We start from the raw sequence: 17,507 nt of genomic DNA, 5'->3' as shown, positions 1-17,507 counted from the left end.
GAAAGGTCTTCCTTTTGCCATTGGTTCACCCTCCAATGGTCACTGCGGCCGGCACACCACGCTGATCCGAAGGCAGGAGCCAGGTGCTTCTCCTGGTCTCCCATGCAGGTGCAGGGCCCAAGCACTTGGGCCATCCTCCACTGCACTCCCGGGCCATAGCAGAGAGCTGGACTGGAAGAGGGGCAACCAGGACAGGACCAGCGCCCCAACCAGGACTAGAACCCGGTGTGCCGGTGCTGCAGGCAGAGGATTAGTCTATTGAGCCGTGGCGCCGGCCCCTCATGTCCTTTTTAAAGACTCTTTTTATGGGGTTGTGCTGAGGCACAGTAGGTTAAACATCTGCCTATGGCGCTGGCATCCCATATGGGCACTGGTTCAAGTCCTGGCTGTTCCACTTCCAAACCAGCTCCCTGCTGATGGCCTGGGAAAGCAGTGGAGGATGGCTGAAGTGCTTGAGCCCCTGCACCTATGTGGGAGACCCAGAAGAAGCTACTGGCTCCTGGCTTCGGATCAGCCCTGCTACGGCCATTGCGGCTATCTGGGGAGTGAACCAGCGGATGGAAGACCTCTTGTCTGTAACTGCCCCTCAAGCAAATAATCCTTTAAAAAACAAGAACAAAAGAAAACAAAAAAAACTTTTTTTCCAGCTCTCTGCTTGGCCTGGGAAAGCAGTAGAAGATGGCTCAAGTCTTTGGGCCCTGCACCCGCATGGGAGACTGGAAGAAGCTCCTGGCTCCTGGCTTTGGATAGGTGCAGCTCTGGCCGTTCTGGCCACTTGGGGAGTGAACCAGTGGACGGAACACCTTTCTCTCTGTCTCTCACTCTCTCTGTATGTAACTCTACCTCTCAAATATATAAATGAAATCTTAAAAACAAAAAAGCCCTTTTTATGTATACATTTTTTTTGCACTAAAATAAATACCCCCCCACCCCCCCAATTATCTGAGAGGCAGAGCGATAGAAAGACTGCCTGTTCTTTGGTTCACTCCTCAAATGCCTGCAACAGCCTAGGCTGGGCCAGGCTGAAGCCAGGAGCAGGACTCAGTCCAGGTCTCCTACCTGGGTGGCAAGGACACAAGTACCTGAGCCAGCACCTGCTGCCAGCAGGGCGCACGTTAGTAGGAAGCCAGGACAGGGAGCAGCAGCCCAAGTGCAGGCTTCAGCACTAGGCCCAGTGCCTACCATAGCTGCAGCGCCTACCATAAACTTACCTTTTATTTATTTATTTTAAAGATTTACTTAATTGAAAGGCAGAGTGACAAAGAGAAAAGGGAGACAACCATACACACAGATATCTTCCATCTGCTGGTTGACTCCTCAAATGACTACAACAGCCAGGTCTGAGTCAGGCTAAAGCCAGGAGCCAGATACTCCATCCTGGTCTCCCAAGTAGGATGTCAGGGGCCCAAACACCTGGGCCATCTTCTGCTGTCTTTCCAGATGCATTAACAGGAAGCTGTAAGTAGAACAGCTAGCACTTGGGCCAGTACTTTTCTTTTTTTTCTTTTTTGACAAATAGAGTTAGTGAGAAAGAGAGACAGAGAGAGAAAGGTCTTCCTTCCATTGGTTCACCCTCCAAATGGCCGCTACAGCCAGCACGCTGCACCGATCTGAAGCCAGGTGCCAGGTGCCTCTTCCTGGTCTCCCATGTGGGAGCAGGGGCCCAAGCACCTGGGCCCACTGCCCTCCCGGGCCACAGCAGAGAGCTGGACTGGAAGAGGAGCAACTGGGACTAGAACCCAGTGCCCATATGGGATGCCGGCGCCACAGGCAGAGGATTAACCAAGTGAGCCATGGCGTCGGCTCCAGAACCAGTACTCTGATACAAGATTCTGGTGCTGCATGCACTGGCTAGACTGGTGTACCACAATGCTGGTCCTCAAACTTAACAACAGTGTAAGGCACAATTATGGGATATTTTTTTCCCTTTGCAGTTATATATATATTTTCTAATTAGTCTAAAATGAACACATGTGACATGTGAAGCTGGAAGAAACAACAAAGGTTATTAAAATAAAATGAACCAGTTGAAGAGACTAAGATTTTTAAAAGGACATGAAGACTGTGGTTATCACTGAGGAAGGCAAGTAGAGAAATGGGAAGGGTGCATGGAGTGTCAGCAGTGTTGTACGTGCACATGCTGTTTATGTACACATGTGCTCCCTGCAGATGGGCTGTATGTGCGCAGGCTGTACATGTACATGGCATCTTATTTCTTAAACAGAATGATAGTACCCAAGCCCCTCTTATGCTATTCTCCTTTTTAGTATTAATTACTGAGTACCTCCTATGTGCCAGACATTGCACAAGATATATGTCAAATGAGTAGAAATGCTACTGCAAAAAATAAATGGTGAAAAGGGATTTGAGTACTGCAGTTGATGTTGTCTTAATAAACTTATCTTTGAATTTCACTCTTCCCTGAACATTTTTTTTTATCTTTAAATATTTATTCATTTATTTGAATGGTAGAGTTACAGAAAGAGATAGGAGAAACACAGTGAGAGAGATCTTCCATCTGCTGGTTTACTTCCCAGATGTCCGCAATGACTGGGCCTGGGTCAGGCTAGAGCCTGGAGCTTGGAGCCAGGTGACTCTTCTGGGTCTCCGTGGGTGCAGGGGCCCAAGTACTTGTGCCATCCTCTGCTGTGTTCTCAGGAATGTTAGTTAGGGAGCTGGTTTGGAAGTAGAAGAGCTGGGACTTGAACTGGCATCTATATGGGATGCTGGTGCTGCAACCTGTGGCTTAACCTGATGGCCAAAGCACCAGCCCCTCCCCTCAAGTTTTAAAACATTTGTATTTATTAATTTTGTTTGTTTGACAGAGAGAGATGGAAAGAGAGACAGAGACAGAGCGCTCCTATTTGCTGTTTCATTTCCAAAATGGGAGCTGGGAACTCAATGTAGGTCTCCAGTGTGGGTGGCAGGGACCTAACTACTTGCACCATCACCTGCTGCCTGTCAGGTTTGCATTAGCAGGACACTGGCATTGAGTGAAGTGCAGATTTGAACCCAGGTACTCTGATATGGGATATGGGCATCCTAACTGACAATCTTTTATTTTTTTAAAGATTTATTAATTTATTTGAAAGTCAGAGTTACACAGAGAGAGAAGGAGAGGCAGAGAGAGAGAGAGAGAGAGATAGGTCTTCAATCCGCTGGTTCACTCTCCAATTGGCCGCAACAGCTGGAGCTGCGTCAATCTGAAGCTAGGAGCCAGGAGCTTTCTCTAGGTCTCCCATGTGGGTACAGGGGCACAAGGACTTGGGGCACCTTCCACTGCCTTTCCAGGCCACAGTAGAGAGCTGGATCAGAAATGGAGCAGCCGGAACTCAAACTGGTGCCCATATGGGATTCCAGCACTGATGGTGGAGGCCTAACCTGCTACGCCACTGCGCCATCCCCCATTTTTTTTTTTTTTAATATTTATTTGAAAAACACAGTGACACAGAAAGAGGAAGAGACACACAGAGAAAAGGATATTCTATCCATTGCTTCATTCCCCAGATGGTTGCAATGGTTGGGGCTGGGCCACACAGATGCCAATAGACAGGAATTCCAAAATATGTTTCCCACGTGGATGGCAGGGGCCCAAATACTTGGGCCATCCTCTGCTGTTTTCTCAGGTGCATTAGCAGGGAGCTGGACTGGAAGTGGAGCAGCTGGGACTCAAACCAGTTCTTTAATATAGGATATCAGCATTGCCAATATGTGGTTTAGCCCACTGTACCATGGTGTTGGCCCTTTAACTGGCATCTTAACTGCTGGGTCAAATGCCTGCCCTGATGTTATTCCTAATATGGTGGTCAGGGAAGGTCTGACGGATAAGTGATAAGTTACAAGTAGAGACTTGAAGGAGGTGGGGTCTGAAACATGTATGGTTGTATATCTGTACTTACACTTTATATGAGAATTTTACGGCTGAAATGCTCCATAATTGTGAAATAGGAAAAGCAGATCAGACTCAGGGTTGAGGGTGACTGAGAAAAATCACCTACAACCTGATGGATCACCAGTTGAAGATTCCCCAAGCCACAGGCCTGATGGAAGAAAGCAGGCCCCAGTGAAAGGCTGGGAGTTGTGCACTCACACTGCTGATGTGTAGCTTGGAGAATCTTATTTCCTATTCTTTGTTCATTTTATGCTACTCAAGTGACCAAATATACCAATAATGAAATTCTGTCCTTAAAATTCCAATGTATTTCAAAAGCAGAAGAAACCTAAGCTAATTGTCCAGCCCAGCTTCCTGGGAGAGAACACGGCCCTGCCCCCTGGGAGTGCAGTTCCTAGGGAGATGGACTGCGTTTCTGGTAGTGACCTGGAATTGAATCTGCACAGAAATTTACTCTAAGCAGCAGCTGCAGGTCAATTCCTCTTCTGGGAAACACCTGACTGGGGAGGGCAGTCTAGCCAGTTACTAACACTAACACTACCACACAGACCTGCTATGTCACCGGAAATGATTAGCTTGAAATGAGTGTTCTGTGCGACCAAACTGAGGGAGACCGGTCACATGTTTCCTGAAAGAAGACTCCACATCCCCAGACATGGTTTCCCTGAGTCATTTCTCCTCCAGAGTCAGCCCTTCACGAAGGCGAACATGGATGTTAGTGTGAGACAGGCAGACAGAGTCGGGGACACAGGAGTTACCTACCTGCAGTTTATCTTCATGGTTTGTGTGAGTGTTAGAGAGATGCCTGAACTCCTGAGTCAGGCGGAAACAGTGCTTTACATGTTCTGGAGACACAAAGTCTTCTGCGACTTTGATGCAACTGTACAGGTTGTGAACCTGGGAGGGAAAGAAAAGAAGGAAGACATCAGACATTAGGGATTCAGTAACACACAGGAAATGTCCATGATACAGTTAAAAACAATTAATACTTCATTTTTATAATAATGACAAAACAGAAAAACTGAAGTGTAAATGTATCAATAAAAAATATTCACAGAAAATGCCCTGGAGAAATATATAGCAAACTATAAATGGTAGCTACCTCAAGGCAAGGAAACTAGATTGGGATGGACTGACAAGGGGTAGTATGGCGCATGCAGCTGAGATGAGATTTTCAGTTGTTCTCTGATAGTCTAAATTGCTTAAAAATTTTTTTAAACATTTACTTTATAAATAAGAAAGAGGAAGAGAGGGAGGGGGAGAGAGAGAGAGAGTGAGTGAGCAAGTGAGATAAAGAATCTTCCATCCGCTGGTTTACTCCCCAAATGGCCACAATGGCCAGGGCTGGACCAGGTCAAAGCCAGGAGCCAGGAGCTTCTTCCAGGTCTCCCGCATGGGTGCAGGGGCCCAAGCACTTGGGCCATCCTCTGCTGCTTTCCCAGGAGCATTAGCAGGGAGCCAGATGGTAAGTGGAGCAGCCGGGACTCAAACCGGTGTCCATATGGGATGCCGGCGCTGCAGATGGTGGCTTAACCAATTGTGACACAGCACCGGCCCGTTTAAAAATTTTAAAGCAAGCATTTAAAATCACAAGGAGAAAAGTAAAAAGCAAAAGCAAAAGCAAAACAAAACAAAACAAAACAAAAAACAGTTTAAGAACAATCAGTATAATCCTTGTAAGATTAGAAAAGAAAGCAGAGATAAGGAAGTCCACAGAACTGTTGAGTCCAGCCCCCAAGATGGAACCTACTTGGTGAGGGGCTCCGGCAGGTATGAAGACAGCATCACCTAGGAACTGCACAATAGCCCAACCTTGTACACCATACTCCTCATAGAGTCGCTTCCGGAGGGTCTGGTCCAGGTACCAACTTTGGTCATGAATTGGGTCATGATCAGGGGGATTCTCTTGGCCTTGTTCTTCTCCAACCTAAAGCCACGATTGAAATCCAAAAATCAAAAAAACACTACAGTGGTACCCCCTTGTCCACAGCTCCCTTTTCTGTGGTCTCAGTTACCCACAATAAACTGAGGTCTGAAAATACTAAATGAGAAATTCCAGAAATAAACAATTCAAATGAGTCTTATTAATGAGCAGCATGATACAGTTTTGCAGTGTTCAGTCCATCCATCCTGGAACATAAATCACTCCTCTGTCCCGCTGTCTACATTATATACACTACCTGCCTGTTAGGCACTCGGTAACCATCTTGGTTATCAGACTGGCTGTGCCAGTTCTGCAGCGTCTACGTATGACTAATTCTTATTTTACTTAATGAAGGCCCCAAGGTACAAGAGTAGTGATGCTGATAATTCAGATACACCAAGAGAAGCTGTAAGTGTAGTGGTAAATGTACAATAAAATATTTTGAGAGGGGAGGAGAAAGAGGGAGAGAAGGTGGGAGTCCAGTCACATAACTTTTATTACAGTGTACAATTGTAGTTGTTCTGTCTTATTACTTGTTACTGCTATTAATTAATTAATCTCTTACTGTGACTAGTTTGTAAATTAAATTTTAGATTTATTTATTTAATTTTATTTATTTGAAAGGCAGAGTTACAGAGAGATGAGGAGAGAGAGAGATAGATATCTTTGATTTGCTCCCCAAATGGTAGGAATGGCCGGAGCTGGACTAGGCCGAAGCCAGGAGCCCAGAGCTTCTTTCAGGTCTCCCTCATGGGTGCAGGGGCCCAGGTACTTGGGCCATCTTCTGCTGCTTTCCCAGGCACATTAGCAGGGAGCTGGATCAGAAGTGGAGCAGTCGGGTGGGCTCTCAAACTGGTGTCCAAACGGGAAGCTGGCGTCTCAGGCAGAGGCCTAACCTGTTACACCACAATGCTGGCCCATAAATCAAACTTTATCACAAAAATGTATGTACAGGATAAAAAACCAATATCTGCAGTTTTAGGCATATGCTGCAGATCTGGGAATGTATCCCCCATGGATAAGGGAGTGACTACTATGGATACATAAATACTAACAGCGTAAATCCAACTTGCTGCAACAACGTCCCTGTTAGGCCAAAGCTTCTGCTTTATCCTATTCAATGTCTTCTAGGGGTAGATACACGTCCTCTGGGCATTTCAACAAGAGGCATTATGGCTAATACTTTTTAACGCCAAATGACTCCATATGTCTCCTCCTATACAGGCTGACTCAGCCTCCATTCCTTATTCAGTAAGGTGGGAACACAGCCCACTCGGAAGTGTACCTTTCGGAGTAGCTCTCGGATTTTTTCAGCATCCTTGGCTGCATAGATGTGCCACAGAGCACCTGGCTTTTCTTTTCCATCATGAATCCTCTGCTTTGTCACCTCATCAGCATCTCCCTCATCAATTGTCTTGAGCACCTCTGAAAAGAGCAAAATGACACCTTCAACGTAACCAGCCACTTCACTAGCTCTGAGTGAAGGCTGACATCCAGTTCAAAGAGGCTTAGTCTTATTTTCTCCATCTCTCTGGAGTAATAATGTAAGGCAGAATCAAACACTCAAAACTCATTGGTCAGTTTCCCTACACACAGGAAAAGCAACATAAAATCTTCCATACTTATTTTTTTTTAAAGATTTATTTATTTATTTGAAGAGCAGAGGCAGAGAGAAAGGGAGAGAGGGAGAGAGAGAGAGAAAGTCTTTCAATCCACTGGTTTACTCCCCAAATGGCTGCAACGGCTGGAGCTGGGCTGATCCGAAGCCAGGAGCCAGGAGCCACTTCTGGGTCTCCCAGGCAGGTGCAGGCACCCAAGGACTTTGGCAATCTTCTACTGTTTTCCCAGGCCACAACAGAGAACTGGATTGGAAGTGGAAAAGCCGGGACTTGAACTGGCACCCATATGGGATACTGGTACTGCAGGGGGCAGCTTTACCCAAATACCACAGTGCTAGCCCCATTCCTCACTTATTAAAGACCCAGAATTTCTGGAGGTATAGTTTTCCTTTGAAACACACCTTCTTGCTTAAACTCTATAGCCATGTATCTTATGATTAAGTTTGGGTTATTTTCTGTTACAAATAGATGGAGTCTATATATTTTCCCAAGAGCTTTTCAAACTCTGGATTTTGTGGATTTCAGCCCACAAAGCATAAAACTTCTCTTTCAGGTTAAGAGGGCTGGCTTTCAATGCTTTTCTATTATAATCCCCTAAAAGACAACAAAATAGAATGGTCTATAGGTGTGCAGCATCAAAAGCAAATCAGGGAGCCAGCATCGTGACACAGCGGGATATGCCACTGCCTACAATGTTGGCATCCCATATGTGCGCCAGTTCGAGTCCTGGCTGTTCCACTTCCAATTCAGCGCTCTGCTAATGTGCCTGGGAAAGCAGAAGACGACCCAAGTACTTGACACACATGTGGGAAACCTGGATGGAGCTCCAGGCTCCTGGCTTCAGCCTGGCCCAGCCCTGGCCGTCATGGCCATTTGGGAAGTGAACCAGTGGATGGAAGATCTCTCTGTGTCTCCCTCTGTCACTGTGGCTTTCAAATAGTTAAATCTTTTTTAAAAAATGGAATGTGTAGCTGGAAATACACCAAAGTAGTAACACTGAACCTTGATAGTTTAAGTTATTTAAAAAATTATTTATTTATTTATTTTTGTTTTATTCTGAACTTCCAAAATGAGCACCTATTAACTTTAATATTGACAAGGCAGGGAGAGAAAATGCGAGTGCAGCCAAGTATCACTTTTATGTTTCACTTCTGTGCAGATGACCTGGCTGCATCCTTTGTTGTTCCACAGTGACCTGGCGAGGGACCAAGCAGAGGGGTTTGCCTTCCTTCTTCGTTTCTCACTGTGATGCCACAATTCAGCGGAAAAGGGCATCATTTCCAGAAAGAGAACAGCTCGGGTCAAAGATATATGAGCGGCTCTCTTCTCTGCAGAGCTTCAATTTGTTTAGCAATATCCTCTGGACAACTACTATGCATCAAGCCTGGTAGAAACTTGAGAAAAAGCACTAGGGAGATAAAAAAGGAAAAGCCCTTGGCCCTGGCTGAGGAGGAAAACACCCAGTTCTACCCTGAGGTCAAGACTGGCTATCTGGAAGTCATACCTTCATCATGAGCACCCTCCCCGATGGGGATCCCAACATACACCATCACATTCACGGCATCAGACACATCCAAGTGAAGATTTGTTGTGCCAACTCTTCTATCTTCTGCTGTTATCAAGCCTGCGGGGGAAAGGAAACACGCAGGGTGAGGGAGCAATGTTCTGAAAATCCACAGACTGAAAAACACGCTCAAGGACGGACTCAAATGAGGAACACTGGGAGTGAAATACACGTTTACCAAGAAATCACTCGCCTCGTATCTTTTATACTAGTGCAGACTGATTTCTAACTCGGTTGGCACTATCATTAGCTTTGGCCATTAAACCAATCCACTCCTCCCAATTGATCTCTCCTTGAACAATAAAACAGATTTGAGCAATAAGGACATTCAGGTGAAGCGCACCTTTGTGGTGATTTAGGTCATTAGTGGACTTCAAAAAGCTCTGGCTGGGGACACGGCAGCCAGCACTCTTCACTGTTATTTTATGTCTCCTTGGGCAACATTTTTGAGACTTTTGAACTCCTAGAGATACACATGCTTATGGAATGGGCCCATATGGATGATACACAAATTAATATGATCAAAGCAAACACATTTAAAACCATTCTGGAGGCTGGTGCCATGGCTCACTTGGCTAATCCTCCGCCTGCGGCACCAGCATCCCATATGGGTGCTGGGTTCTAGTTCCGGCTGCTCCTCTTCCAGTCCAGCTCTCTGCTGTGGCCCAGGAGGGCAGTGGAGGATGGCCCAAGTGCTTGGGCCCTGCACCTGCATGGGAGACCAGGAGAAGCACCTGGCTCCTGGCTTTGGATCGGCACAGCGCACCAGCTGTAGCGGCCATTTGGGCGGTGAACCAATGGAAGGAAGACCTTTCTCTCTGTCTCTCTCTCTCTCACTGTCTAACCCTATCTGTTAATTAAAAAAAAAAAAAAAACAAAAAAAAACCATTCTGGATACCTTTAACTTCTCTGGTATCTGCCACTTGGCTCAGTCATCTCTACACATGACCCAGACCACAAATCACCCTCTCTAACTGAAATGAGAACAGTCCCCCAAAAGGCCAATCAGACCTCTCCCTCATACCATAGGCGTTGTACATCTTGGGGCCCAGATCAGGTCTTACAAAGTAGCTGGGCAGCCTAGAGGCCAGATTGAGCCTGCCATCACGTTTGGTATATTCCGGCAGAGGAAGGTTTTCCATCAGATCTTCAAACCTATAAAAGGGCAACAATGATAACTCAGCTTGTGACAGGCAAAGAAAGCAAAGAGGCAAAATTTACTTTTCTGGTTACTTTGTGATGACCACTGTAGGTCACTCACCTTGTTGGCATCATATCTCGAAAATCTTCACCAGGAGGCCAGTCCTTGAGTTTGAGCACCATTGGCTGCCCATCTTCTGATCTCAGTCGCTCTAGAAGAAAGACAGTACTTCCGTAAACACCTGCTATACCTTTGCCTGAATTTCCAGAGACTAAAAGATCTTAGAAGGCTAACTTCTTTTAAATTGTTTTTTAAAGATTTACTTATTTGTTTGAAAGTCAGAGTTACATGGAGAGAGAAGAAGAGGCAGAGAGAGAGAGAGGTCTTCCATCCATTGGTTCAGCTCCCCAGTTGGCCACAATGGCTGGAGCTGAGCCGATCTGAAGCCAGGAGCCAGGAGCTTCTTCCGGGTCTCCCATGCAGGTGCAGGGGCCCACAGACTTGGGCCATCTTCCACTGCTTTCCCAGGCCAGAGCAGAGAGCTGGATTGAAAGTGGAGCAGCTGGGATATGAACTGGCGCCCATAAGGGGATGCTGGCACTGCAGGTGGTGGCTTTACCTGCTAAGCCACAGCACTGGCCCCTGTATTTTGTTTTTTTAAGATTTTTAAAAAAATTTATTGGGAAGGCAGAGTTACACAGAGAGAAGGAGAGACAGAAATCTTTCATCCACTGGTTTACTCCCCAAATGGCCTCAATAGCTGGGGCCAGCAGCCAGGAGCTTCTTCTGGGTCTCCCATATGGGTGCAGGGGCCTGAGCGCTTGGGCCATCTTCCATTGAATTCCCAGTCAAATTAACAGGGAGCCAGATTGGAAGTGGAACGGGTGGGTATCAAACTGGCACCCAAAACAGAATACTAGCATTGCAGGTGGTGGCTTAACCACAATGCTGGCCCCAAAGGCCAACTTCTTATTTCAGTCTTGTAAACTTACATATGGACTAGGTTATTTGGGTTTATTTTTCTCACCCACTGCTTTAGTATATACCCTCTTTTTCTACTTCACAGGGACTCTATCACCCTTCCTTGGAGTCAAAGTGCTGCATATACCCCATGGCCTCACATGAAACTGCCAGGCAAACTACACTGTGATCAGCACCAGGAGAGAATGTTCCTCCAGCCAAGAGGGTATAATTTGTTACTCCAGGAGCAGTGATGGGCATATAGATGCTTACTTCCCAGTATGCCTTCACTGAACTAGACAGCAAAGCTACTTACTGCATATGATCTCAAAGCCATCCCAGAAGTCCCGAACTTTGACATCAGAGATTATAGCGCAGTTCCTGCAGTTTACCAAGTCAACATCCTGGTCTCCAAATTCCTGGCTAAAGGCTTCTGGCTTCCAGAGTTCAGACTTGAGCTTTTTATGTACTCCAGAAACCAGCACAGGCTGTAGAAATAGAAACATCGCAAATCAGAGCCAAGGGCCAAAATAGGAGGGTTTCCTGGTAAGGGTCTTTTCTTTTCCACAAAAATCTATTGTTCCTTCCCAGTTTTATAATCTATGGATTTCTTTTTTTTTTCTTTTAAATATATATTTATTTGAAAGGCATAGTTACAGAAAGGCAGAGGCAGAGAGAGAGAGACACACAAGTCTTCCATCTGCTGGTTCCCTCCTCAGATGGCTACAATGGCAACAGCTGTGCCAATCTGAAGTCAGGAGCCAGGAGCTTCTTCTAGGTCTCCCATGTGGGTGCAGGGGCCCAAGGACTTGGGCCATCCTCTACTGCTTTTCAAGGCCATAGCAGAGAGCTTGACAGGAATTGGAGCAGCCAGACTTGAACTGGAACCCAGATGGGATGTCAGCACTGCAGGCAGCAGCTTTACCAGCTGTGCCACAGCACTGGCCCCTAATCTATGGATTTCAACATGTCAGCTCAAGTGAATGGAAACTATTTCTACTCAATTTTTATCCCTGTATTTCACAATGGGTGGCATGCCATAGAAACTGTTAATTTGGCCTCAGATCTACTATTATTTTGAGTTGAAAGGACAAAAAGCTGACAGATACAACTTTGAGAAGACTTCTTTACACTGAAAATGAAAAACTAGTAAGCTCCCCCTTCCTGAAGAATCTCCTAAAGGATAAAAATATGAGAGTGTTCTGGTTGCCCCTCTTCCAAGCCAGCTCTCTGCTATGGCCAGGGAGTGCAGTGGAGGATGGCCCAGGTGCTTGGGCCCTGCACCCCATGGGAGACCAGGAAAAGCACCTGGATCCTGGCTCCTGCCATTGGATCAGCGCGGTGCGCCGGCTGCAGCGGCGGCCATTGGAGGGTGATCCAACGGCAAAGGAAGACCTTTCTCTCTCTGTCTCTCTCTCTCACTGTCCACTCTGCCTGTCAAAAAAAAAAAAAAAAAAAAAAAAAAAAGAGAGAGTGTTATTACCACACTATCATATAAATTTCTGTGGCCTTGAAACATTTACCTAGTAAAACACTACCCACTTCCATTCACACCCTCACTCCATGCCATATCACACTTAAGGACTTTCCTTCAAAGTGTCATCACAGCTAACAAGAACTAATACTCTTCTTTTAAGAACACAGCAACACAGCTAGAAATAAAGTGATGTACAATATATTTTTAGGAATCTCTTTGATTTTAAAAACCCAAGGAGCGTGAAGTATAAAGGCTGTCTATAACAAATTTATTATTCCTGAATATCCCTGGCAAAAAATCTCTGAGACCTGGAATTGTCTTGGTAGCTGCAGAAAACAGCCAGCCAGCTAGGAACTATCCCTTACTTACCTGGCCTTGCTTCCAACACTCACGGAAGATCTTCCAATTGTTTTTGTTGCTAGGGTCATGGAGACACAGGAGTCTTCCATCACAGAGCCAGGAGTGAGAAGTATGGGGGTCTAGCACATTTAACCCCATTACCATCTCCTTCACTTCCTTTTGGGTATCAGTCAAGTTGCAGGCCCGCTTTGAAGCATCTGAGGTTTTCTTATTTTCTACCACTGAGGCAATGATGTGGTCAAGAAAGTTGGGCAGGCTGGCCTTGCTCTTCACTCCCTGCCAGGTACAAATCCATTGGGTAAACTTGATGACGTACCGTAAGAAGAATACTCAAAAATTATCTCACAGTATTTACAAGTTCTCACCAATCCTATTAAATTCCATAAAAGTTATTATCTTTCCTATTTCACATTACATTTATGATAGAAGAGTAGAGAAAGATCCTATCTGCCTCAAGATTTTTGAGACCTAAAACATCTTTCCCATTCAGTCTTGTATTAAGCATATGCATACAGACTACAGAGTTCAAAAAATGCTATAAATGAGTAAAAATGATCATTTAGTTTGGGAGTTCTACATTTTTTCTAGCCAGCATACCCAAAGACTACAATATTTCAATTATGTAACTGGAAAGACTTATTAAGGCAGTAACTTTATAGCAGGGAGTACTTCAATAAAGGGATGTACCAGACTATCTGAGAGAAGGTATATCCTGAAAGCAGCCTCCCACTCTCCAATACTTCCCTTACCACACCCCATTGAGAATCTCATCTGTTTCACCTGATATGAAAGCTCTGGCCCAGAGACAAAAGAGACACAACTAAGGGCACAGAACAGAAGGGCTTTTATAAACTTGATCATCTTATGTCTGAAGTACTGCTAATCACTATCTCTATAAAGTATATAAATACGTAAACATTCTGAAAATTTTTAAAAAGAACTGAAGGTATAAGCCAATACAAATAGAAAAGAACCAAAAGAAATGACTCTTTTGCTTTTTAAAAAAAGAGAAGCAAAGAATTCTAATTGTACAGGGTTCAATCACTCATGATCAGTTTCACTCATTAATCATAAAACAGAATTAGAAACATAGATTTTTTATGATTAAAGGACTTGAGATCCCTTTTTAAAGAAAATCTTATTTGGGCTGGCTCTGTGGTGTAGTGGGTAAAGCTGCCACCTGCAGTGCCAGTATCCTACTGGTCTGAGACCCGGCTGCTCTACTTCCGATCCAGCTCCTTGCTTCTAAGTCTGGGAAAGCAGGGGAACACAGCCCAAGACCTTGGGCCCCTGCCACCTACATGGGAGACCTGGATGAAGCTCCTAGTTCCTGGCTTCGGCCTGGCCCAACCCTGGTCATTGGGCCATTTGGGGAGTAAACCAGAGGATAGAAGGCTTCTCTCTCCCTCTGCTTCTCCTTCTCTGTAACTCTTTCAAATAAAATAATCTTTAAAAAAATGTATTTTCCTTATTATTTATTTGAAAGGCAGAGATAGAAACAAAGAGAGAAAGAGAGAGAGAGAGAGAGAGAGAGAGAGATCTTCCATCTGCTGATTCTCTCCTCAAATGCCCACAACAGTCAGGGTAGGGCCAGCCTGAAGATAGGAACCTGGCAATGAATCCCACTTGGGTGGCAGGGACCCAAGTACTTGAGCCATCAACTGCTGCCCCCCCAGGGTGCATGTTAGCAGGCAACTGAATCAGAAGTGGAGTGCTGGGACTTAAGCTAGGCATTCCAATACAGCATGTGGGCATCCCAAGTTGGGACTTAATCACTATACCCAACACGTACCCCAAGACAAATATACTCATATATCTGTTTGAAATTATCTGTAAGATACATAAACTAAAAGCAGAAAAGCAAAGCGTAGAACATTTGTGCAAATGTTTTGGATCCTTTAAAATTTATATCTTGTGACATCATTCATTCCAAAAAGGCTTACAAACATGACTATACATCAAACACTGTGGCACTAAGCATATACCAGTGAATCAGAGTCAAAAATTCCTTTAGGTAAAGAAAAAGACAGACAGTAATAAAACATATAGTAAGTAGGTCAGATGAGAAAGCACATGGGCTTTTAAAATGGTTCATATATAAAGGTACTTCAACAAGTTTGTGGAAAACAAATTAAAAGATAGATTTATTTTATTTTTAAGATTCATGTATTTGAAAGGCAGAGTTATATACAGAAAAATTTCATCTGCTAGTTCCCATTCCACATGACTGCAATGGTCAGGGCTGGGCCAGGCTGAAGCCAGGAGCTGTGGAATTCCATCTTGGTCACCCACATGGTGGCGGGAGCCAACTACTTGAACCATCTTCTGCTGCTTTCCCTGGCAAATTAGTGGAGAGCTGGGGAGGAAACGGAGTAGCTGGGACTCAAACTGGTGCTCCAGTATGGGATGCTGGCATTGCAAGTAGTGACTTAAGTTACTATTTCACAATGCTGGCCCCAAAGTGAGTTTATTTCGAAGACTCCCCACCTCCCCCCCCCCCAAAAAAAAAAGAAATCCATACATCTGTGGGGTTTTCAAAAAGTTTATGGGAATGCATATAATAAAGAAACCATAAATGGATTTCAGTATTTGTGCCAAAATACATTTTTCTTTTAATTCAATTTTCCATGAACTTTCTAAAGTACTCTCATATAAAGAAGGGCTTATTGAGGATGACATTTCAGGAGGGAAGCAAGGAATCTAATGAAGCAAACCACTGGTTATAAGGGAAAGGAATTCCAGGTGGAAGAAATAACAGGTGCAAAGAATGTAAAGAAGAGTATGCCAGGCCACCTTCAAGGAATAAGATGGCAGGTGTGGCTACAACAGAGTAAGCAAGAGGAAGAGACGCAGCTGAAGCTGAACAGGTGAGGAAGCACAGACAGAGCCAGGGCTCCTAGTCCACTATAACACTCTGCTTTTCTTAATGAGAAATCGGAAGCCCCAGGAGAATGGTGGACTTAGGTGACATGATGTGACTTCAACTTCAAAAGGATTATCATGGCTGCTAAGCTGTGAATGACAGAATCAAGGACAGCTATAAAGAACTTACTGTAAAATTTTAGGCCTGAGAGGATGTTGGCTTAGACCAGAGAGGAAATGTGTGGATTGTGAAGACATCTGAAGACCAAAGTGAAAGGATTTGCAGACTGATAAGAAATGTAAGAGAAGGGAAACCCAAACAAGCCTGAGAGTTTTGGCATGAGCAACTGGAAGGCTGGAGATACCACTTATCAAGAGAAGAAAACTAAGGAGGAGCAGGCTTATAGGCAGATTGGGGGTTCAGTCTAAGATATGATAAAACTTTGACATTAGATACCCAGGAGAATACTACTAATAGACCTTCTTAGGTTAAAAAAATTCGTTTTTAAAGATTTACTTATTTATTTGAAAAGCAGAGCAACAGAGAAGGAGAGACAGAGAAATCTTCCATTAACTGGTTCACTCCCCAAATGGCTGACAGCTAGGGCTGGGTCAGGCTGAAGCCAGCAGCCTGGAACTTCATCCCGGTCTCCTACGTGGTGGCAGGGGCCCAGGTATCTGGGCCATCTTTTGCAGCTTATCCAGGCATATTAGCATAGAGCTGAATTGGAAGTGGAACAGCTAACTCAAACTGGTGCTCTGATGTGGCATATCAGTGTTGTAGCTGCATCACAATTCCTCACACCCTCACTGCCATCCCACCCTGGCCAAATTTAGTCTGTCATTATCAAGAAAATCAGGTGAGCAATATAGTAACTTTTCTGACGCTGACTGAAAATATCAACTTTTACTGACATCTCAACATAGGACAAAAGGCTCACTCACTGCTTAAAATATTCTCAGACATTTCCAGAATTTAATGTAAAGAGCAATCGTGTCACTTTGACAATATAGAGACACAAATCACCCACATACCCCCTAATCCAATCACCAGACCTCTGATGGTGTTTTCATGGAAAAGCACAAAGGCTGGAGCTGTTGACACTTACTGCTGAAGATGCAGAGAAGACCGGGGGGAAGGGTATGCCTGTGTCCAGGGGGGTTTGAGGAAGCTTTCCAGGCCCAGAGTGGAGGAGGTCTCTAAGGCTAGAGCCTTCGGTTTTGTTGTTAGAGGCAGTGGGACCCAGTAACAGACTGTTAAAAAGCTTTGGAGTCAATGGAGAGACCTTTGCAGTAGAGTTGAACGAGTCCAGCCCAAAGGGTGAATGAGACTCTTTATTGAGCACCGACCTCAGGGACCCTGCTTCTGTAAGAACATAACCAGGAAAAACAGCATTAGGCACAATAAGGAATATCCAGCATGCAACTGACTCCTAAAAATTAGCCACTGGGAAAGAGAAAACACCCTCTCCTCCCCTGTCCCTCAAACTATGGATGGTTTGCCTGGGCCAAGCCTGACAAGCTATAAAACAGGAGGTTTAATAGCCAAGGAGAAAATTTCCTACTTCTTTTGTTCCCATCTACCTTTCATCTTCTTCACTAAGTCAGCATTTATTTCAAGTGGGTTTCTGGAACCAGTACTGGAATTACCCAGAGTACCTGTTAAAAACGGAGACTTGATCTTACTCTAAGAGATTCTGATTTAATA

General features: G+C 44.8%; 1 protein-coding gene across 2 annotated transcripts in view; it reads right to left on the bottom strand.

Moving 5' to 3' along the window:
- The window catches only part of KDM3B (lysine demethylase 3B), an 83,666-nt gene that overhangs the window by 3,364 nt on the left and 62,795 nt on the right, over positions 1-17,507 (bottom strand). For both annotated transcript variants that reach the window (XM_008255093.5, XM_017341086.4), the window contains 9 exons: positions 16,909-17,165; positions 12,947-13,213; positions 11,417-11,588; positions 10,261-10,351; positions 10,024-10,154; positions 8,940-9,059; positions 7,102-7,241; positions 5,643-5,819; positions 4,655-4,789 (listed from right to left, as the gene is read on the bottom strand). In XM_008255093.5, coding sequence (XP_008253315.1) covers positions 4,655-4,789; positions 5,643-5,819; positions 7,102-7,241; positions 8,940-9,059; positions 10,024-10,154; positions 10,261-10,351; positions 11,417-11,588; positions 12,947-13,213; positions 16,909-17,165 — 1,490 coding nt within the window. The remainder of the gene's footprint in view (positions 1-4,654; positions 4,790-5,642; positions 5,820-7,101; positions 7,242-8,939; positions 9,060-10,023; positions 10,155-10,260; positions 10,352-11,416; positions 11,589-12,946; positions 13,214-16,908; positions 17,166-17,507) is intronic.

Source organism: Oryctolagus cuniculus, chromosome 6, assembly GCF_051225735.1.
Source record: "Oryctolagus cuniculus isolate XC-2025 breed Fujian yellow rabbit chromosome 6, ASM5122573v1, whole genome shotgun sequence".
In the NCBI taxonomy this organism is placed as follows: Eukaryota; Metazoa; Chordata; class Mammalia; order Lagomorpha; family Leporidae; genus Oryctolagus; species Oryctolagus cuniculus.
Note: the sequence above shows the minus strand (reverse complement) of the source record. Positions and strands in the feature narration are given on the sequence as shown.